Source organism: Chionomys nivalis, chromosome 4 (genome assembly GCF_950005125.1).
Source record: "Chionomys nivalis chromosome 4, mChiNiv1.1, whole genome shotgun sequence".
NCBI lineage: Eukaryota > Metazoa > Chordata > Mammalia > Rodentia > Cricetidae > Chionomys > Chionomys nivalis.
The window spans coordinates 119,819,618-119,844,001 of NC_080089.1; the positions used below are offsets into that span (position 1 = coordinate 119,819,618).

At 40.2% G+C, this 24,384-nt stretch overlaps 2 protein-coding genes across 2 annotated transcripts; both read right to left on the reverse strand.

Moving 5' to 3' along the window:
* Nucleotides 1–2,956: 2,956 nt before the first annotated feature.
* On the reverse strand, nt 2,957–7,347 carry LOC130873265 (C-C chemokine receptor type 1). The gene is made up of 2 exons (XM_057767988.1): nt 7,062–7,347; nt 2,957–4,915 (listed from the first exon to the last, which is right to left on the reverse strand). The coding sequence occupies exon 2, from the start codon at nt 4,854–4,856 to the stop codon at nt 3,789–3,791; it is 1,068 nt and encodes a 355-aa protein (XP_057623971.1). The 5' UTR covers nt 4,857–4,915; nt 7,062–7,347; the 3' UTR covers nt 2,957–3,788.
* A 13,047-nt stretch (nt 7,348–20,394) lies between these two features.
* Nucleotides 20,395–21,465, reverse strand: LOC130873798 (C-C chemokine receptor 1-like protein 1). Its single transcript, XM_057768753.1, has one exon. The coding sequence runs from the start codon at nt 21,463–21,465 to the stop codon at nt 20,395–20,397; it is 1,071 nt and encodes a 356-aa protein (XP_057624736.1).
* Between the last annotated feature and the right edge of the window lie 2,919 nt (nt 21,466–24,384).

The window sequence follows — 24,384 nt, forward strand, 5'->3', positions numbered from 1 at the left end:
GTAAACTGAGGGTGGGGGCGGTCAGGGGAGGGAATGAGGGATGAGAACATGAGGGAATGGTTGGTCAAGTTGAGGGAGGGACGGAGTGCAAGAGCAATGAAAGAGACTCTTGATAGAGAGAAACCTGGTGCTAGGGAAATTCCCAGGAATCCACAAAGATGACCTCAGTGGAGAGGGTGACTGAACCGACCTTCCCCTGTCATCAGATTGCTAAGTACCCTAGCTATTATCATAGAGCCTTCATCCAGTAATTGATGGAAGAGATGCAGAGATCCATAGCCAACCAACAGGCCGAGCTCTGGGAGTCCAGTCAAAGAGAGGAAGGTGGGATTATATGAGCAAAGGATTATATGATTCAAGATCATGATGGGGAAATTCACAGAGACAGCTGACCCGAGCTAGTAGGAGCTCACAGATTATGGACTGACAGCTGGGAAGCCTGCATGGAACTGAATTAGGCCCTCTGCATGTGGGTAGCAGTTGTGTAACTTGGTCTGTTTGAGGGACCTCTAGCAGTGAAACCTGGTGCATGAGCTGGCCTTTTCGAGTTCATTCCCTGTGGTGGGATGACTTGCTCAGCCTTGAGCAGCAGGGAAAGGCATGGTCCTGCCTCAACTTAGTGTGCCAGGCTTTGTTGACTACCCATGGGAGGCCTTACCCTTTCAGAGGAATGAATGGGGGATTGGTTGGAGAAGGTGCTGGAGGGAGAAGGAGGAGTGAAAGGGAGAACTGAGGTTGGTGTGTAAAATGATTAAGAAATTTAAACTAAAAAAATTGATTTATTATGATAAAAATGAAGTGTAAAAATTGGTCAACATTTTGTAATTTCATGTAGGCTGATTCAAAATTTAAATTACAAAGGTGACTCACCTTCCCTTTTTTTTCTTTCTTCTCAGGAATCAAATATGAAATTAAGAAAATGCCAAAGAGCAAAATATTCATCTCCACAAGCATTCAGATGATATCAAGAGCTGCTTTCTGAAGGCATCAGAGCAATGCAGGAGATTGAAGTCGCAGACTGTAACTAACTCAGAGAAATGAACCTAAGCTTCCTGGGGCAGATGTGTTTAAGAAATAGCTATTAGTAAGTATGTGTAGCTAAGTATGACAGGCATAGCTTTAAATACATTGTTACAAAGTGGCAGGGGCAGGGTAACTGGAACTGTGAGCAGTGTGAGGAGTCTGGAGGGACAATCTGACTTGAGTTCCTGGCACTACTTGACAAGACTTTTATTCAACGTCTTTATAACTGCCATTATTTTAACTACCCATTTGGAAAGCAAGGCTCAGAGATGTCAAAATGCCAACTCGAGGGCTTTGACTTGTAAACACCTGTCCTTTTAAGGCTTGTGTTCAATGTGTGTTATGCGTCAACCAGGAAACTCAGACTCTGTCTATCACGACCTCCTGGGACGCCAGTGGTCCATTAGCTAACACTCTGGCTCCTCTATACACTGTGGGTATTATACCAGACTTTGTGCCATAATCCAAGGGTGCCACGCTTCTGGGATTTGTTCATAACAAACCTTCATCTTAGAATGATCATGCTGTGTTTTATTCTAAGAAACGTCTGTCATCTTTCTTCTTTCTTTCTTTCTTTCTTTCTTTCTTTCTTTCTTCCACAACTTTCTTCCTTTCTCCTTTCATCTTTCTTTCCTTTCACTCTATTTCTTTCTGTTCATGAAGAGTGGTTTTCCTTATGATATTGAAAGTTGGACAGTGTTGAAAGTGGATAGAAAATAAGCATCATTCACTGTGGAGGCTTTGTATACCAATCTAACTCAATTAGAACTACATTAATCGGAGTTCCTTTCTTGTGGGATTCCAGACAAGGATACTATTTATATGAAAATGTGTGTGTGTGTGTGTGTGTGTGTGTCTTTGCTTGTCTGTCTGTGAACCATGTGCATGAAGGTAGTAAAGAGGCCAGAAGATGTTCAACTCTCTGGAACTGGAGTTACAGGTGGTTGTGAGCCACCTGATGTGGGAGCTGAGAACAGAATTTTGATCCTTTGCATAGCAGCAAAAACTTTTAACTGCTGAGCCATCTCTCCAACCCCCCAAATAGCTATTTAATGTGAGATTTAGAAGAAAGTGGAGACAAGGCTGCTGTGTTACATTGAAAAGATGGAAACCATGTCTCAAGTCCTGTGATGGCTTACATACACAATTGTCGATCTGTTGTATTAAATCTGGCCACACCTATAACTACTGGGTGTTTTCTCTCTGATATTATTTAGAGTTAACTCCAAGGACTCATGTTTGTGGCTTGATTCTCAGTATATGGGTGGTAAGACCTGTAACATCACTGAGCCAAGTGGGAGGTGATTATGTTATCAAGGGATATTGCTCTTGGAAGGGAATTCTCAGAGGACTCTGAGTGGGCCCCACAAGAGACAGGCCTTTCTAGCTCTTCAACTTCCTGCCATTCTATGTGACATTTTCCTTCTCACCAGTGCTCTGGTTGGTTATGAAGCCTTTGCTGTGCAGTGATGTGGTGATACAGTCTTCGTGGGAGCTGAGTCGAGGTGGGTGTCGTGTTGAATCTCCAAAGCTTTGAGTTAAGTAAACCTTTGTTATTTATAAAATATTGGCCTTAGGGATTCTATTATACCAGAGGAAAATGGATTGATGTATCCTTTTACTTTGTTATTTTCGTATGTAAAATGTGGACCAAAAGAATCCTATATTTTTGTTTTTTAACATTAATTTATTTGTGTGTGTCTATATGTGTGTGCACATAGGGAGGTCAGAGGATTATTTGTTAGGGTCAGTTCTCTCCTTTCACCATGTGGTTCTTAAAATTGAACTCGGGTTGTCAAGCTTGGGGTAAGTACCTTTACCAGCTGAGCCATCTTGCCAGATTTTTATTTTCCATTTTAATTTAATAATGTTATGAACATATTTCCAGATGGATGCAAATTCTTTAAAATATTTATTTGTATCATATGTCATATTGACCAACACTTAGTATTTCTGAAATTATTAAACTATCTGCCATTTTACTAGTATGTGCTAATATTACCCTAAAATGGACTACTTAGCATTTTAGTAATCTTAAACTTTTTAAATTGCTCTTCAGAAATGCTTCACTAATATACATTTGTTTCAAATCACATGTCTGTGTCTGTTTTTGCCTTATCTGGACCCATACTGTGCATTTTCATTAATAAAATAAAATAATATTTCTCTACCACTTTTAGCAACCAAAAGAACTATGTATTTTTATTGTTATTTCCTTGTGATCAGTATTCTTATACTGATGTTATTGCATTTATTCTTTGATCTATTTGTATCCTTGATAATTATTTAAAATAAATGAATAAATTAACTTCAGTTTGTTATAGTTTAAATTTTTGATGTAGCATATTATACTTTATAATGTATGTCAATATCAAGTATGCAAAACTCTTTTCTACTACAATATTTTTCTTGAAATTTTCTCAGAATATCACATCATTAGGAGAGGAGTTCAGTAAAAGTTCAGTTCAGCTTCGTTTGTTAATGACCACAGACCCTAACTCTTGTTGGGCCCAAGTCCTTCATTGCCAACCATTTTCCCAGTCTCTGGAGCACCCACCACACTTGGCTCATTCATTTATTTTTCAACAGAGAGACAGTCAAGGAAAGAGTTAAAGAAATGATTTATACCAGAACCACCTATAAGTTCCCTCTGACCCTATAAAATTGTGAATCCTCATTGTGACAGCTGCTAGTATCTGTCGTGGGGAGTCATGTACTATCTCCTCACTCTCTCCTAGACTTTGGTTGACACCCAGGAGTCGGAATCATAAGCCAGCAGAGAGCTCATGCTCCCCTGTGGATGGAGACATAGAACTGGCCCTTTCTGGTTTGTCCACAAAACGGGAGGGCAGCCATTTTGCCAGGGGTACAACCACAAGCCTTTGAAACAGCTGCCGGAGGTACTTCCGGAACCGCTCACCCACAAAGACATAAATGACTGGGTTGATGCAACAGTGGGTGTAGGCAATCACCTCTGTCACCTGTATGGCCAGGTCCAGCTGTTTGCTCTGCTCACACTGATTGGTGAATAGAACGTCTTGGAAAGCAGAAACAAAGACAGTCAGATTATAGGGCGTCCAGAGGAGGAAGAAGAGAATTGTGATGGCAAATATCAGACGCACAGCTTTGACCTTCTTCTCACTGGGTCGTCTGAGCAGAATGCTGATGATTCCTGTGTAGCAGATGATCATGACTAACAGAGGCAAAATTAGTCCAAGGAGGTTCAGCTTCAGAGCCTGAAATCGCTTCCACTGTTTCAGGCTCTCGAAGGGGTAATGAGGGCTACAGGTGTGGTGAGTGAACTCCCACTGGGCTTTGAAAAAGTATAAGCCAGGAATGGAGGCCAAGATGGCTAGGGCCCAGGTGATGATACTGGTGGTAATGCCAAAAGTGACAGTCCGGGCTCGCAGAGCAAACACTGCATGGACAATGGCCAGGTACCTGTCAATCGTCAGCAGTATGATAAAGAAGATCTCACTGTATAGGCCCAGGTAATAAAACCCAGAGAGGACTTTACACATGGCATCACCAAAAGCCCAGTTGTCTTTTAACTTGTAGTCAATCCAGAAAGGCAAAGTGGAAAGGAAGATCAGATCAGAGATGGCCAGGTTGAATAGGTAGATGCTGGTCATGCTTCGAAGTCTCTTGTACTGCATGAGAACCAGAATCACCAAGATATTGCCTATCATGCCAATGATGAACACCAGGGAATACAGAGGGAGTAGAAATCCAGCCCCAAAGGCTCTTACAGAAACCTTTTGGCAAGGGGTAAACTGCTCATAGTCAAATTCTGTGGTTGTATAGTAGTCTTCTGTGGTAGCTGGACTCTCCATCAGGGACTGGTCAGGAGCAATGGCTTCTATATTTATTTTTCTATTAAAGACAGAGGGTTCTAGGCAACAAAGACAAGACAATGGTTACATTTTTTTAGCTAATAAACTGCTGATTTAATCTTAGTGATTATAAAATCCTAGTGATGAAATGGAGGGCCAGGAGCTCTTGCATTTCCTTCTTACATGGACATTATAATCTAAGAGGGCCACAGAACAAATAAATGAGTGTGTGAATAATTCATTCAATTATTCTAAGAGTGACTGTGTAAGAAGTTCAATGGATCAAACACAAAAGAGTTTTTGTTCTAACTAATGTTCTAACTAATCATTGTTCTAACTAATGATTTCCAAGTGACCCCAAGTGACTGAATTTGAACTTAGTGTTCAACACCTGTTAAGGGGGCAAGTTGATTCCATTCAGAGGTGATGAAATGGGGTGCACATTGCTACTTGATACTACAGTGTGGCTCAGTACCTCAGAAGTGATGACACAGAGTTTGCCCCCAAGCTATTGAAATGTGGGACAAGACACAAAACAAGAGCTAAAGTAGAAAGCCATGAGTGTTTTGTTCAACTCCAGCACTGAAATTATTTGACTCTGCTGCCTCTCATCACAATGCTGGCTTTGTTACTGGAGTCTCCACAAAAGCTCTGGGAAGCAAGACAGTCCTGGGTAAGAACAAATGTTCATAGCTATGGAAAGTTATTATTATTTATCTTATTATCCAAGAGACTAGACTACTTTCAGTTGGTAATGGGACAATGCACGCTCTTTAATGAAAAATATCATTATACTCCAAGATCTGTAGATCTGATATAGCAAATTCCTGCTAGAACAATCTATCACTTTATAGGATGAGACTCAAGATACCAGGCTGGTTGTTTGGCTTAGGCTGATCCATGTCACATGACCTTTATATGGTATAGGTAGTTTTACAGTTAACTCAGTAGCCCTCTGTGAGCATCATGAGAAGGCTGGAAGGAGGACATGGCCTGTAGACATGACCTTGGCTGTGTTTGTAGAAGAAGCAGAAGGCCCATGTTGTCATTGACTCTCCCAGGCCTGTGAATATCTGCTTGTAGAAGTCTTCCCCAGAGCCCCTTCCCAGTGCCCATGTATATCTCTAGAACTTGGAATCTTCCAGTAAGTAGTTTCCTGTAGCTTGTTCATTTGTGAAGTGTCTGGGAAAAGATGACAAGAAGTATTTGGGCCCAGAGTGATGCCAGATGTTTGTTATGGCTCATAAGTGTCAGTGTGTACGTCTGTTCCATCTCTACACAGCATGTAACTGTGTCATCACAGAAGTTAACAAACATTATTAACCATTTTAGGTAGAGGCAAGTTTTGTGTATTTTGTAGCAACTTGCTACCCAGGTCTTCTTGGTTAAATAACTCAGAACTGTCATGCACCCCAATGTCAGGTACTGTTACTTATTTGCTAGTAATTCATGGTCTCACTGGTTTAGGAATCCCAGAGCGTCTTGCTGTGTGGTGTGTAGAGAATTTCAAGATCAGAAAAGAATGGCTATGAAAATCTAAAGGTTTCTTGTTCATTGAAAATTTGTAGCTGTGCTACCTTTTCCTAACCCATGGAAGGAAAGGCAAAATAGGAATTTGCTTCAATCAGTCATACCCAGCTTTCTTCTGCATAAAACAAACCCGCATCATGTTAGAATACAACAGATGTATCCCAAGACTCTATCTTTGCACCTGCTACCTCTAGGTGGTGACTTTCTACCTTCTCCAAGACAGTAGTCCCAGTTTTGTGATTTTAATTTTAAGAAATTGGTTCAGGATTTTTATAATTTTTTACATGCAATGATTTTTTTTCACTAATATATATTTTATTTCTGCCATTTCTTCATATACTATATTATGTTGGCCTTTATATGAACAAGGATATCTTTTAAAATAGATTTCCCTGAAAGGCATTTCTTGTCTTTTTATGCCGGTTTACTTTCTTAATCATCAACAACAAACTGTCAAGATCACTTTCTAGAAAATGTTTTATACCTGAACATCTAGCTTTAGGAATACACACAAGATCTTCAGTATTCTTGAGTATTAATTGCTTTACAGATATAGCAATAGGTTACATAGGAGCCATCTGATTCTCAAAGTATTACCCACTGTTGAGGATCCCTGTGCCTTTGTGATTTCCCTTCACACTAACTAGCATCATAGAAAAGACAAGTACCACTTACTCTGTTTCCAGAGGATTTTGTCCACACAGGCTTTGTTTCTTGGTTTTTAAGAGTCTTTATGAATTCATGGTGCAAGGTCTTGAACAAGTAAGAAGTTCTTGGTATCTTGTGAGATGATGGAGATTGGACTCTGGTTTTACAGTCTTTCAAAATGACAAGAAGGATGTAAAGTTCTTCTTTTTGTATGGTTGGCTGCCTATGAAACACCACGATGCCCACCAGTGGCCAATTCCTGGGGTCCAAATTTGATACATGTGTTTTCTCTGTCCTCTCTGCTACAGTTCCAGGAAAGTTCTAGTCTTCTCAGAAGGAGCTCTACCCTACAAGAATTGCATAGGGTGTGGTTGGGTGGAGTTGAGTTGGACCATGTGAGTGACAATGAGTTGTTCCCCAGAACTCATGGAGCAACTGAATGCATAAGTGTGGGCGTGTAAATGTGGCGGCTGGTCACAGAGTTCTTGTGGTCAGTGAGAAGGCTTTGAAAAAAAGATTGCAAATAGAAAGGTCTAAAGCAGAACCCCATGTCTTGTTCCTCAAAATTATCTGACTGATGAATGAGGACCTAGAGAGACCTGCCCTTTTCTTCTGGGTTCTACACTGATGTTATTTCTATTTGTACTCTAACTGCTTCCTATACCCCTCCTCTGCTCCCAAATCTCTTCCCAACCAAACTTCAAAGGATGATTTCCCTTCAAGGATATCTGGCAGGAGAGTGCATGCTGTTTACTCTTCCTTTTCTGACAGGTATGATGATACATGTCTTTAATTCTCAGCACTCAGAAGGCAGAGGTAGGATGATTTCTGTGAGTTCCAGGCCAGCTTGGTCTACATAGCAACAGCCAGGGCTACACAGAGAGACCCTGTCTTAACAAGCAATCAGGCAAACAAACAAACCACACATTAAAACATTGGATATGTTCAGAGTGGCATGGCTGTATGGTGTAGGAGGGTCTTCTGTCTATGTGTTACTTTCATTGGTTAAATAAAGAAGCTGCCTTGGCCTTTTGAAAGGCCAGCCCTTAAGTGGGTGGAGTAGACAGAACAGAATTCTGGGAGGAAGAAGGCAGTGTGGCAGACACTATAGCTCTCCTCTCTGAGATGGATGCTTGTGAGACTCATACCGGTAAGCCACAGTCAAGTGGCAGTACAGATTATTAGAAATGGGTTAGATTGATGTGTGAGAGTTAGCTAATATGAGGCTAGAAATAATTGGCCAGGCAGCAATTTAATTAATCCATATCTCCATGTGATTATTTTGGGCATAAGCTAGCTGGGCGGGATGGAACAAGGGCCTGCACTCTCCTTTTACTACAGCTGTAGACTCTTCCCTTCTTGATACTCTTGATTCATGCATGCACTGGGAAAACATGGTCCAAGTGCCAAGCCCAGCAGTTCCCTACACCTCTCTCAGACTAAGGTTTCATTCTTTCGAATGAGAACAATGAGCACTTAGTCTCATAGCAGGAGTATGAGATAAAAGAGTACATGAAGAGCATCAGAGTGTTTGGTACAATGATAAAGAAGCCAGAAATACACACCGAATAAAAGATATCACCATGAACAAATAGTATTGGTCAAACTGGATGGCTGCATGTAGAAGAATTAAAATAGATACATACTTATCACTGTGTACAAAACTCAACTCCAAATACATCAAAGACTTAAACATAAGACCAGATAAGCTGACTTTAATAGAAAAGAAAAGTAGGGTATAGGTTGAATTCATTGGCACAGGAAAAAAGCTTTCTGAACTCAACACTTAGCCCAGGGGCAGGGAACCATGAAGTTGTCCTGGCCTAGCTGCCTTGAGAGGCATTCATCATATTTTTTCAGGTTAGAGTCCATGGCTCCTGGGGGCATAATTTGCCTTCCATTTCTGAGAATGCACCTCAAAGTCAATGAAGCATTCTGGCCACCTTGTGATTCTCTGTATGTTCCTGTAGTAATCAAGAAAGCATGGAAACTTGACAGGACAATTCGTTTTAGACATTAATCTTGTGTACTCTGTATAGCTTGCAAACTTCTTTGTATCCTGGAAAATACAACTGTATTGACCTTGGCAATTGCCATTATAGTCTGTGTCTGATAAAGGTGTAAAAATGTGATTGCTGTTAATAAAATTGTCACAGTCTCAGTTATGCTGTGGCACCTCCAACCCAAGCCTGATTTCATTCCTGGATGTCATATCAGGTGAACTTATCCCAGTAAGTAAGCACAGGCACTTACTCGCAGACACGAAGAACAACAATTAGTGAATGGGACCTCATGAAAGAAATTTGTGCGAAGTGGCAGGCTACAGAATGGAAAAAGATTTTTTACTAACTACACATCCTACAGAGAGATAATATCCAAAATATACAAAAACCTCGAGAAATGGGGCACCAAAGAAACAAATAACCAGTTTGAAAATGGGATACAGGTCTAAACAGAGAATTCTTAAAAGGGGAAACTCAAATGGCCAAAAAGCACTTAAAGGAATATTCAACTTCCTTCACCATCAGGGAAAGCTAAATCAAAACTATTTTAAGATTTCATCTTATACCAGTCAGAATGGTTAAGATCAATAAAACAATTAACAACTCAATGCTGGTGAGGATGTTGAGTAAGGGGAGCACTCATCTATTGCTGGTGGATGTGCAAACTTGTACATCCACTATAGAAATAAGTATGGTGATTTCTCAGGAAGCTGGGAAACAATATACCTTAATATCTAGCTACACCACTCTTGGGAATATACCTAAAGCACTACACATTATACTACAGAGATACTTTCTCAACTGTGTTCACTGCTGCTATATTTATAACAGCTAGAAATTGGAAGCAATCAAGATGTTCATCAACAGATGAATGAGCAAATAACATGTGATACATTCACATAATTGAGTATTACTCCGCCATTAGAAAAATGAAATTTGCAGGTAAATGGATGGAGCTAGAAAAAAAAATCATCCTGAGTGAGGTAGCTCAGGTTCAGAAGGACAAATATTGGTATGTTTTGTTTGTATGTGAAATTAGCTGTTAAGTCATTGATAAGTACCACTGCCCTGAGGCCCAGTCTCCAGCAGCTCAGGGTGTGAGGAAGAGCCAACACCAATAGAGTCAGTGGACTATCACCCAAGTTGACTGTCTGAGGAAGCAAAAATTCTCTGGGGCAATGAGGGGGCCTAAACTCAACTCTTGAGGCTGGTGAAAAAGGGGAACCCACACACTCTTAGGGTCTTTCTCTGTTCTCTCTCCTGTTCTTTATTTTTTTTCACCTCTATTCAGATGTATCCCCTTCTGTCTTTCTCTTAATGTCTTTCTTGTAACTAACTTTATTTTTTACCTTATAGTTTATATATTCCAGCAAAATCTTTCAGGTGATGTAAAAATTACATTGTGGTTACTTTATATTTTTCAGGTGAATGATTATAATGAATATAGGTAGAAAACATTTTTTATATTCTTTATATGATTAAACATTTTATGTATTACAAGTATAAAACAAGTTTTTCCAAGAACCCATACATTCATGTACAAGTCATTTGTCATAGATTAGCAGAGTGTAAGCAAGCAAGGTATTTCTCTCAGCCAGTTCTTTTACTGGCAGGCTGATTTTGTGGTTACAAAGAAAAGATCCATCACTTTATTACTTATCTCAAAAGGTAATCTTATAAGGAATCTTAAAAGAATCACAACCCTAAACTTTTATATATGGAAAAACAATGTCATCTCTACTTTAAATCCCCAGGGTACATACCCACTCATCAACAATTTTATTTTTTATATCATCAGGAAACTGATGGCAGAAATGGGTACAAGGATTTAATCATCATCCTTGATCACCAACCAATCCTAGTAAGAAAGGCCCGGCAACTAATAATAATTGGGCAGCTTTGTTCTTGTTATTTGACCTCAAGGAGTCTCTTACTCAACTGTGTGCCTTTCTAAACTTTAAATTGTTTCTTTGGTTTTTTTTTAAGCTTCAAAGCTATTAACAAAAGCATTTTAATCTAACCTTAATTTGTATTATCTCAAAGCTTTGTTTTAGCTATGATTCACACTGAAGCCTGTGAACACATCTCTCAACATTAAGATTAAAAGAACTTGAGATGAGATAGCTGGGCTTCTGGAACTCAATTATCTTCTTTTCTTTCTTTTTTTCTTTTTTTTCTTTTTTCTTTTTTCTTTTTTTTTTTTTTTTTTGGTTTTTTGAGACAGGGTTTCTCTGTAGCTTTGGAGCCTGTCCTGGAACTAGCTCTGTAGACCAGGCTAGCCTCGAGCTCCCAGAGATCTGCCTGCCTCTTCCTCCCGAGTGCTGGGATTAAAGGTGTGCGCCACCACCGCCCGGCATTCAATTATTTTCTTAATCAATAACCTATGTCACAGTCTAAATGGCTCCTCATGAGAAACTAGCTGTGTGACATTTCCTTGTTCTTATTTTCTATCCTCTGCAGCCCCTGCTTTATCAGGGGTGGGAGGCAACACTATGTCTTGCTTTTTACCTATATTATTCTTCCCAATAAGCTAACCTCTGTTTATTAAATTACTAATGTCCTATTTAAATTACTATTGTATAAAATCATTGCTTCAGTTAAACAGTACACCTTAGGAGGAAATCATCTTCACAATAATCCAGAAGTAAAAATGCCCACTAGAACAGGATATTTTCATGAGCTAATCATATCACATTAAAGGTAGTGGGGGTGTTCCCACACCCGTTTACAACATGTCAGATACCAGAGGAAAATGAGCAGCAGCAAGCATGAAAAGACTCAGCAATAGCAAGAGACATTCTGGGGCTGAGGCTCTCTGGGCCTTGCTTCCTGGTGGGCTGACTTCCTGAACCTCAACTGCCATCTACTGTTCCTCTGACATACCCACTGGCGTATCAACAAGTTACATTCAATATAACCACAGTGGTGACGTATACAGTAAAGGACTAGGAGAAGAGATGGATCTCCCTAGGAAGGGGAAGTAGAATTGATAGTTGTGAACGGATAATGACTGGGCTGGAATGGGAGGATCAAATGTGAAGAGGGAGGGAAGATAGAATTGAGGGGTGACTAGGAGGTGGCACATCAAAAAACTAAGAGCAATTTGCGAAGTCATATCGAAACCTAATACAGTAGAACTTCCTCAAATATATACGCATGAATCTGATCTAAATGAAATCTCCAAACAAAGGGAAGACAGAAGCCTAGCCGAACCATCTCTTGCTCACAAATGAAGTTTCCAGTACCTGGAAAGGTTTATATATAATTGAGTTATTGATCAAAGGGGTCACAAGTAGAACTCCCAAGCAACCCAAGCAATTGTCAATGCTATTGTCTGCTCCCCATAAACCGCTAGTAAGGCCCTATTGCTGAAGACAACTCCTACATAACTCACTGAGCATAGCTGGTGTCTACCTAGATAGAGCCTTCACCCCTATGAACTAATAACGTTCATAGTACTGGAAGGTACTCTGCATACTACCAAAGGAGAGAGGTAAAACCAGCCTGCTACACACCCTTTGATCTGTAATAGTGACCTGCCTACAAGATACGCTGATGCAATAGTGGCACAAAGTTTGTGGGAGTAACCAACCAAGATCTGATGTGATTTAAGGTCTACTCCATGAGATGTAATCCATACCCAGCACTGCGCTGGTAGCCAAGAACTTGATACTAGATAGGACAGGGATGTAGAGGAAAACCAAATACTACTGTTTTGCCAAAACAGTGGTTCTCAAGATGTAGGTTCTTTATATATTTTGGAGATCAGACCTTTGTCTGTTGCAGGGTTGGTGAAGATCTTCTCCCAGTCAGTGGGTTGCCTTTTTGTCTTAGTGACAGTGTCCTTTGCTTTACAGAAGCTACTCATTTTCAGGAGGTCCCATTTATTTAATGTTGTCCTTAATGTCTGTGCTGCTGGGGATAAACGTAGGAACTGATCTCCTGTACCCATATGTTGTAGAGTACTTCCCACTTTTTCTTCTATCAGGTTCAGTGTGTTCAGACTGATATTGAGGTCTTTAATCCATTTGGACTTGAGTTTTGTGCATGGTGATACATATGGATCTATTTTCATTCTTCTACATGTTGACAACCAGTTCTGCCAGCACCATTTGTTGAAGATGCTCTCTTTTTTCCATTGAATACTTTTAGCTCCTTTATCAAAAATCAGGTGTTCATATGTTTGTGGGTTAAAATCAGGGTCTTGTACTCGGTTCCATTGATTGACTTCTCTGTTTTTATGCCAATACCAAGCTGTTTTCAATACTGAAGCTCTGTAATAGAGTTTGAAGTCAGGGATGGTAATGCCTCCAGACGATCCTTTATTATATAAGATTGTTTTGGCTATCCTGGGTTTTTTGTTTCTCCATATAAAGTTGATTAATGTCCTCTCAAGATCTGTGAAGAATTTTGATGGGATTTTAATGGGGATTGCATTGAATCTATAAATTGCCCTTGGTAGAATTGCCATTTTTACTATGTTGATCCTCCCAATCCAAGAGCAAGGGAGATCCTTCCATTTTCTGGTATCCTCCTCAATTTCTTTCTTCAAAGACTTAAAGTTCTTGTCAAATAGATCCTTTACTTCCTTGGTTAGGGTTACCCCAAGATATTTTATGCTATTTGTGGCTATCGTGAAGGGTGATGCTTCTCTGATTTCCCTCTCTGCTTCCTTATCCTTTGTGTATAGGAGGGCAACTGATTTTTTGGAATTGATCTTGTATCCTGCCACGCTACTAAAGGTGTTTATCAGCTGTAGGAGTTCTTTGCTGGAGTTTTGGGGGTCGCTTATGTACACTATCATATCGTCTGCAAATAATGAAAGTTTAACTTCTTCCTTTCCAATTTGAATCCCTTTGATCCCCTTATGTTGTCTTATTGCTATTGCTAGAATTTTAAGCACTGTATTAAAGAGGTATGGAGAGAGTGGACAGCCTTGTCGTGTTCCTGATTTTAGTGGAATAGCTTTGAGTTTCTCTCCATTTAATTTGATGATAGCTGTCGGCTTGCTATAAATAGCTTTTATTATACTTAGGTACGACCCTTGTATCCCTAATCTCTCTAAGACCTTTATCATTAAGGGATGTTGAATTTTGTCAAATGCTTTTTCAGCATCTAATGAAATGATCATATGGTTTTTTTTCTTTCAGTTTATTTATATGATGGATTACATTGATAGATTTTTGTATGTTGAACCAGCCCTGCATCTCTGGGATGAAGCCTACTTGATCATAATGGATAATTTTTCTAATGTGTTCTTGGATTCGGTTTGCCAGTATTTTATTGAGTATCTTTGCGTCGATGTTCATGAGTGAGATTGGCCTGTAGTTCTCTTTCTTGGTTGTATCTTTGTGTGGTTTTGCAATCCCTCTGGGGTCGAATGACCCTTTCACAGGGGATGCATATCTGATATTCTCCATACCAGATATTTGCATTGTGATTTATAACAGTAACAAAATTACAGTTATTAAGTAGAAGTAATTTCATGGTCGGGAGTCACCACACGAGGAACTGTATAAAAGGGTCACAGCATTAGGGAGGTTGAGAACCACTGTGCTGAAGGAACATACAACAAATGACTTCTAATGGTATTTTGCTATACTCATAGGTCAGTGCCTTGCTCATCCATCATCAGAAACTTCATCCTGCGTTAGCTGGGAACAAATACAGAGACCCACAGCTAGATAATGTGCAGAGAGTGAGAGATCTTGGAACACTCATCAGTAAATGTTTTCAACAACTACCTCTCCTTGGGGCTCAGGTGAGAGAGGAAGCAGAAAGAGTGTAAGAGCCAGAGGGAGAACCCAAGTAAACAAAGTTTTCTAATTACAGAATGACTAACGCACATATGGACTTCCAGAGACTATGGTAACATGTAGAGAGCTTGCACAGATCTTCAGCAGATGGGGTTTTAGAGGTGAAAGGAGAAGTGGATACATGGCCCCATCCCTAACCCAGAAGCTATCTCCAACTGATAACCCCTTGGAAATGAAAAAAAAAATAGTTTTCTCTAAAGGAGTCCTATAGGGAAAACAAACCCTTAAAGGAACTCAAAATGGACTCAGTGGCATCTTTGGCAGTTCTGTGTCTCATAATATAATGCTAGGGTATTTATTTATTTAATCATTTATTTGCCTTGTAGTTGCTTTGGATGGACACTATTGCTTCTGGTTCTGTGTTTTTATGGGATTCCTGTGTGTAGCATGTGTGTTTCTTTATCTATATGCTTCTTGTGCATTTTCTTTGGCCCTTTTTCCTTTATTCATTTGTTTTGTTCTATTCTGAATTGTTTGTTTTTGTTTTATATTACTTTCTTTTATTATTATTCCTTAGATGCTTATTTGTTTACTAATGAGAGAAAGAAAGAGTGTGGATCTGCATAGAAGAGGAGGTGAGGGGGAGTTTGTGTGGGAGAAACTGCAATAAGAATACATTATATGAAAAAAATCTATTTTCAATTAACAAATAATAAAATCTGACCAATAGTGAGTGCTTCCCATATCTGCACAGCAACCATCACTTTTCTCATTGTATTTCTGCATCTGTGAAGTGGGGATTCTCCTAACTTTCCTGACTACTAAGCAACATTTTAGAGAGTATAAATGACAATGTGCTTTGAAACTGTCTGCTGGTCCTCCAAGTTATAATTATACACTGTAGGTTATGCAGGCTGAGGAGTTTTATCAAAAACTCTATTCAGATGAAACCTAGATCTTAAATAACTTACAGAAAAAGATTTCAGAATGGGCTGGTTTGAAGCAGAGTTTGAATTTCAGAAAAAAACCTTTCATGTAGTGAGAATGGCTGAGTCTGCTCTAGTTTTGCTATGTTATACCAACTTTCAGAGTGTTTAGCCTTGAATGATGTTATTTTATACAGCACAGCCTTGACTGAAGTTACTCTGTTTTGAGAAAAAATACCAAGAAAGAATGACTACATATCATGTTTATATAAGTAAGTAATCACTGCTTGCCAGCATACCAGGAGACACAAACTTTGTATTTATTTGTACCAATAAATAAAGACTCTTGTGATTATACTATATCATATCAAAAACACCAGACACATGAGCTTATCAACCACAGTAGATGGAATGCCCTTACCTTATACAATAAAAGAAGGAACACCCCAAGATTGATATGTGGCAAGATGCTAACTAATTATCACTCAGTTCATGCCCCAAAAAAATCAAACAGGGTTTGTATGTGTGTCTGGCTCCTTATAATTCTGGAAACTGATTGGTGGATCAGTTTCCAGAGGGAATACAGGTTTATAAGGCTAGGTAATATGTAAAAGGATCAGATTTCCTGAAAGGAGGCCTTAAGAAGTCATTACACACGAAACTATGCAACTACGCAAGTGAAATCTGAGTTTCACTGGAAACCTCAGGAAGAAGGCCATGTCAGGACTGTGTGCACTGAGGAAAACTGTAGAAATATAATGGAGGTCGCCCAGGGGTTATAGGACTGGGGCTTCCCAAGACCGTTGGACATCAGATGATTCTATCATGTGTCTCAAGTGTCAGATACGGAGCTGCAGCATTTGGTGTTTTCCTTTTTGGGTTTCAGTCTTGTTTTGGTCTTGTCTTTTCTCATTATTTTCCCTTCCTAACTTTTGGAACTAGAATGTTCATTGTGTGTCATTGTATATTAGAAGATGCATCAAACAATTTCAAAAAAGTGGTAGAAAATATGTTCTGGGGGGAGTGATTTTATAATTAAAAATTCCCACCCCCCTTTTTTTTTTTGGTTTTTTTCGAGACAGGGTTTCTCTGTGGTTTGGGAGCCTGTCCTGGAACTAGCTCTTGTAGACCAGGCTGGTCTCGAACTCCCAGAGATCCGCCTGCCTCTGCCTCCCGAGTGCTGGGATTAAAGGCGTGCGCCACCACCGCCAGGCCAAATTTCCCCCTTTTTATATTTAAAATCATATCAAGCCTTTTCTATTGTTGCTGTGGAACAATCTTTTTATACACTGTTAGCATTTGTTATTCTCATTGGTTTAATAACGAACTGACTGGTTAGTACCTAGACAGGAAAAGGTTAGGTGGGACTTGGGGACAAAAAGAGTGTAGGGAAGAAAGAGGATGGGTCACCAGTGAGTTGTGGAGAGAAACATGATGATCATGCTGTGCTGAAAAAAGGTACTGCTACATGGTAGAGCGTAGCTAAGAATCATGGGTTATTTTAAGTTGTAAGAGCTAATTAGTAATTAGCCTAAGCTATCAGTTGAGCATTTATAATTAATAATAAGTCTCTATGTGCTATTGGGAAGACAGTGGTCCTGATTAAAAACTCCACCTACATATTATAGTATAATTTAATATATAAATTATACCTCTATATGTAATATAAATTATTGTTTTTTATAAAAAAAGGTATAACTCACTTTTTTTATTTTTACAGGGGCTTGCAGGTAAGAAGTAGACTGAGACATATAAGAGACTCTGAACTTACAGTTTTGAACAATTTTGTATTAGTTAAGATGCTGGAGGCTTCTGGATATGGAAAGTGTCCTGTGCATTATGAATTGAATATGAGGCTTTAGAGCCCAAGGTTGTCAATTTGATAAGGGATGTGTGTTGTCTAATCTTTCCACCCCAATGAGATTTAGAGTCACCTTAAATACAAAGTATTGTACATGCTTAAGAGACCATTTCCAAAGAGATATACCTGAGGTGGGAAAGCCCACCCTGAATGTGGGTTGAACTGTTCCATGGGCCGTGGTCATGGGCTAAATATAAAGGAGAAGGCAGTTGGAACACTAGCATACTTCTATCTGCTTTTTATTTGAATGCATTATGACCAACCAACTCACACACTATGATGAAAGACTGTGAATTCAAACTGTGAACTGAATGCACCCTTTCTTCCTTAAGTTTCTTTATTTGGGTATTCTGTCATAGTATTGATAAAAACTCACTAATATCCAGGACAAAGTATATTGCCCATGGAAATAGTAGGACCAAGCTGCTCTAGGTGGGCAAGGCAACGGTAGTCACTCTAACTAAGGTGGTCTTGATGGGTTTCCCACTTATGGTGGTATGGCAGGGGACAGGAAATATTCTGAACAAAGCTGTTAGGAAGATGGTATCCAGATGTGGCACAGAACAACAGTCTACCAGCTCTTTTATTTGTTTTTTTTATTCTTTTTTAATTAAAATTTACACCTGCTCCCCGTTTCCCATTTCCCTCCCCTCCTCCCAAATATTGCCCCTCCCCCCACTCCCCTCCCCCTATCCCCACTCCTCTTCTACTCCCCCCCACACCATTCCCCCTCCCTCTCGATACTGAAGAGCAGTCCAAATTCCCTGCCCTGCGGGAAGACGAAGGTCTTCTATCTATGTCCAGGAAGGTGAGCGTCTAAACAGGCTAAGCTCCCACAAAGCCAGTTCATGTATTAGGATCGAAACCTAGTGCCATTGTCCTTGGCTTCTCATCAGCCTTCATTGTCCGCCATGCTCAGAGAGTCCAGTTTCAACCCATGCTTATTCAGTCCCAGACCAGCTCTACCAGCTCTTTTAAAACAGTTAGTTCTTACTCTAGAAAGTGAGAATGGGAATTGAAAAGACTAAAAACAAATATTTGGCAATTTTAGAGGATGCAGAGCTGCAAAGACCAAATCCATGCACCCTATGAAACTCTACAGAGAAGAAACAAAATCAGCCTACATCAGGGCTTTTTAATGCCCTTTGCTGACACTACCTTCTGATTAAGAAAAAAGTAAAAATTTATTTTTTGTTGGTTGGTATTTCTGAAACTTTAATTATTAAAACCATCTTTATGTTTTTGCTATATCTTCAGATACTCTATGACTCAGAAATATTATAACTAAATACATTTATTTTAACTGTATAGTTATTTATATGATACTATGTAGCAGATACTCACATTGGCATTTTGTGTACATTGTCAGTCATTCTTCATGACAACCCATAGATTCCTCTATCATCTATACTTCAAAGATTGGAAGAATTAATCTCTGAAAAGTTGGGCAACATGTCACAGTTACATGTCAGATTAAAGATCTAAAAAGAAATGAAATGTTGCAGTAACAGAAGAAAGTATAGAACAAATTAGAAAAGATGGGCCCATGAAAACTTAAAACAATATTTAAATACCAGAAGCAAAATTTTGAAAAAAAAATAAAATTTATTACATCAAAATTAGAGACTTCAAGCCAGGCAATAGTGGTGCACTCCTTAAATCCCAACGATTGAGAGGCAGAGGCAAGTGGATCTCTATGAGATCGAGGCCAGCGAACTCATATTCTACTGAACATGTTTAAGGACAGCTGAGGCTACCTAAAGAAACCCTATCTTGAAAACCCAAACTAACCAACAAGTCAACCAAACAGAAAACAAACCTCCTCCAAAACCCAAAAACCAACCAATAAAACAAAACCCAAAAAATTAGGAATTTCTATTTAAAAAGGTATAAGATCAATGAAGTAATAAGTTGATAGAAGTCATTTGTGATGAATAAAGCATTATAAAACAAAAGTCCATCTTTTTTCTATCATGAGATAAGAGTAATAAATGGAGTTATCAAACCAATTAAGTTCTCCTAGGTGAAGCAGGTGGCAGCCACTGAAAATGGAACCACTAGGTAAACTGAGTTCCATGGTCAAACATGGTAAAATTATTCCAGAGTGCTTCTTAAACTCTGTACATATTTGTCATGCTGTTAACCAAAGACAATGCACTAGAAATTATTTTTCTAGACTAGATATATAGAACCAGCAGGATAACATCTCTGAGGTTAACATACACTACATATATTATATTAATTATATTATATTATATACTAAGAGGCCACTTCCCTTAAGGAGAAGAATATAAATAGGCAAGGTGAATGTCTTTGCCTATTGACTTGCCATAGTCTTTGGTTTTAACAATTATAAATCTCTCTCTAATGACTTTACTACCGAAATGATAAAGCAGTGCCTCAATAGATCTTAAATTTAAGGGGTTTCAAGAGTTCAGGCCCTGCAGTGGGAGTACAGCAGAGAAGGTATCTGTGATCTGCCTTTGACTTCTAGGTTCAGAGTACACACAATCGTAGACTTAACTGGTTCCACAATCATTGTAGGGTTCACTTTATTTGACAGTCCTAATGACCACAAACGCTACCTCTTACTGTATCTAAGCCCTTCCCTGAAACCTATTGACCTGGTCTTTGGAATGTCACAATTTGTTCATACATCTCCTCTCTGACAGGAAGAAGATAATGGCAAATGTTAAAGAGTTGACTTCTATCTCAGCTACCTGCAAGGTCCCGCTGGTCTACAAGACATCTATGTTGGAGAGTCACTATTTTTTCACTCTCTTCTGGATCTTGGTTAGCATCCAGGGATCCGAATTAGATACCAGCAGAGAGCTCATTCTCCCCTGTGGGTGGAGACACGGAATTGGCACTCTGAGTTCGGTCCACAGAGAGGAAGGGCAGCCATTTTGCCAGGGAAATAGCTGTACGCCTCTGAAACAGCTGCTGGAGGTACTTCCGGAACCGCTTACCCACAAAGACATAAATGAATGGATTGACACAGCAGTGGGTATAGGCAATAGCCTCAGTTACCATCAAGGCCAGGTCCAACTGTTGGTTTCTCTCACACTCACTGGTGAATAGGAAGTCTTCAAAAGCAGAAGCAAATGCAGCCAGATAGTAGGGGGTCCAGAGGAGGAAGAAGAGAAGCGTGATAACAAAAATCAGACGCATGGCTTTGGCCTTCTTCTTATTGGGTCTTCTATGTAGAACAATGATGATCCTTGTGTAGCAGATAATCATGGCCAAGAGAGGTAAAATTAGTCCAAGGAGGTTCATTGTTACAGCCTGAAACCTCAAAAAATATTTTAGGCTTTCCTTGGGCAAATCCGCTCTGCAGGTATTGTAAGTGAACTCCAACTGGGCCTTGAAAAAACACAGACAAGGAACGGAAGCCAAGATGGCCAGGACCCAAGTGATGACGCTGGTAATGATACCAAAAGTGACAGTTCGGGCTCGCAGGGCAAACACAGCATGGACAATGGCTAGATACCTATCAATTGTAAGCAGGGTGATGAAAAACATGTCACTGTACAAGCCCAGGTAATAAAATGCAGAAAGGAACTTACACATGGCATCACCAAAAATCCAGTCTCCTTTTATCATATAGTCAATCCAGAAAGGTAATGCGAAGAGGAAGACTAGATCAGAGATAGCCAGGTTGAATAGGTAGATGCTAGTCATACTTCGAAGCCTCCTGTGCTGTATCAGCACCAGAACCACTAGGACATTGCCTATCACACCAATGATGAACACCAAGGAGTATAGGGGGGTCAGCACTGTGATTCCAAATGCCCGCACGTCCATGCTCACACATAAGAGTCCAGTAAAGAAGTCATTCTTGGTGTCTGTGTTGTAGTAGGGCTCTGTAGTGGCTGAAGTCTCCATTGTGAACTCTTCTGCAGGTCAGGGAAAATGGCCTCTATGTTTGCTTTGCTCTCAAATGCTTAGGTCTCTGGAAAACAAGCACAAGGAAATGGTTACATTTTTCAACCAAGTGAACTATTTACCAATACCTAGAGTCTATCAAAACCTGAAGTTAAAATGGCGAAAAGGGGTACCCACATCCTTTCTGCCCACATTAACCCGGTAATCTAAGAGAGTCACGGAATAAACAAATAAGTGTGTAAATAATTTACTCTATGATTTCAGCTGTGAGTATGTAGGGAGAACCCAAAGGGGAACATTTTCAAACGCTGTGCAAACTAAGGATTCCTAAGTGACCCCCTGGCCACGGACTTAGATACTGGATTTAGTATTCAAAACTTCTTGAGGCTCTAATTTATTCTCATTTTAGAGGTGATGACTCAGAGGTGCAGAGTTTAGAACTGTGCCACAGGACAGAGAATGGTGAGAATGAGAGCTGGGCTGAAACCCAAGGTGTTCAGATGCAGCCCTGCAACTGTTGGAGTTTCCTGCCTCTAATTAAAGTGCTGGCTGTGCTCCTGGGGTCTCTACAAAGGTTCTAGGAGGAGGGACAGTCTTGGCAAAGAGAGAGAAACCTAACAAGTTCATGGATTTTGTCCTATAAAGGTACTCAGTGAAAGGGGTGATGGCCTTGTCAGTACTTAGAAAGGTTTTCCTTCCCTTGGTTTTTTTTCCCCTTCCTTCTGTCCTTTCTTGCTACCTTCCTCCTTTCCTGCCAGTATTGTTACCAAAAATCTGGGGTTACAACTGACATTTGGTAGACAGGGCCATGAACGTTGTGTAATGAAGAAATCCTCTCAATGCAAATCAAAACAACTTTGAGATACCATCTTACACCTGTCAGAATGGCTAAAACTGAAAACACCAATGATAGCCTTTGCTGGAGAGGATATGGAGTAAGGGGAACAGTCATCCATTGCTGGTGGGAATGCAAATTTGTGCAACCACTTTGGAAATCAGTGTGGCAGTTTCTCAGGAAATTCGGGATCAACCTACCTCAGGATCCAGCAATACCACTCTTGGGAATATACCCAAGAGATACCCAGTTATACTACAAAAGCATTTGTTCAACTATGTCATAGCAGCATTATTTGTAATAGCAAGAACCTGGAAACAACCTAGATGCCCCTCAATGGAAGAATGGATAAAGAAAGTGTGGAATATATATGCATTAGAGTACTACTCAGTGGTAAAAAAACAATGACATCTTGAATTTTGCATGCAAATGGATGTAAATAGAAAACACTATCTAGAGTGAGATAACCCATACCACAAAAGATGAATATGGTATGTACTCACTCATTTGTGGACTCTAGCCATAAACCAAGGTCATTAAGCCTATAGTTCACAAGCCCAGAGAAGCCAAATAACAAGGTGAACCCAAAGGAAAACATATATAGATCCTCCTGGAAATTGGAAGCAAACAAGATTGCAGGGCAAAAGTTGTGAGCATGGGGTGGGGGCAGGGGTGAGGGTAAGGTTGGGGAAAGGGGAGGGGGGAGAGGGAAGGGAAAAGGGAAGGATTGGCAACAGCTTGGGGGAGTGGGAGGGTGGAGATGGAGGAAGGGCGGATATAGGAGCAGGGAAGAAGATACCTACATTATGGGAGCCATTTTAGGGTTGGCAAGAGACTTGGCTCTAGAGGGGATCCCAGGTGTCCACAAGGATGTCCCCAGCAGAGGAGACAGTACCTGAACGGTCCTTGCCCCACTATCACGCTGATATCTCGAATATCACCATAGAATCTTCGTCTGGCGACGGATGGAGATAGAGACAGAGACCCTCATCAGAGGAATGGACTGAGCTCCCAAGGTCCAGTTGAAAGGCAGGAGGAGAAGACTAGCAAAGAAGTCAGGACTGTGAGGGATTGGTCCACCAACTGAGGCAGTGTGCTTGTTCTAATGGGAGCTCACCAAATCCTGCTGGACCGGGTCTGAAGAAGCATGTGATCAAACCAGACTTCTCTGATTGTGGCTGACAATGGGGGCTGACTGAGAAGCCATTGATAAAGACACTTGGACTTGTTTTTACGGCATGTTCTGGCTTTTTGGGACTTCAGTCTATATGGATGCACAACTTCCTAAGGCCTGGATGTGGGGGGTGGGGCTTGGACTTCCCACAGGGTGGGGTTCCCTGCCCTCTCTCAAGCAGGGTGGGAGAGGGAGGAGAGGGCATGGGGGAGTGGGAGGGGGTTGGGAGGAAGGAAGTGTAAATAATTGAATGGAAAATAAAAAAAAAAAGAAAAAGAAATACTTCCTCTCTGATACTATTATAGCTGAGACAGTGAATTCTTAGTAGGACAACCTATCACTTTATAGGTTGATACTCAAGGTAACAGGTTGATTGGCTTAGGATGATCCATATCACATGACCTTTTATGGTATACCTAGCTTTACAGTTAACTCAGTAGCCCTCTGTGAGCACCATGAGAAGGCTAGAAGGAAGAGATGACCTGGAGACAGAAATGAAAAATGAACTCAGGTGGGAAGATATGCCTGGATCCAAAAGGTGAAACCTCATAGGCGTAAGATGGAAGATGGGATTCTGATGAAATGAGCTCTGAGTTATTTATTATCATTATTGTTATACCAGGATTGCCTGGGGGCTATAGGATATCCTAGAGCCAGTAGCCCTTAAGTTACCCGCCCACTGGGGCGTGACCTCTTATACTATTTATGCCAATATAAAGCCTGTGTCTGGCCTTTTTTCCTGATGCAGGATTCGGTTGCTGTTCTCTGTTCCAGCAGAGGATTCTGATTTGTGAGTCTACCCCTAAATAAATAACCATCTATTATTCTCAATTCTGAGCTAGTGTGGGATTTCTTTTAAGCGTCCTTCTTCAGCCTTGAGATAAACAAAAGACCCAATAGATAGCTTGCC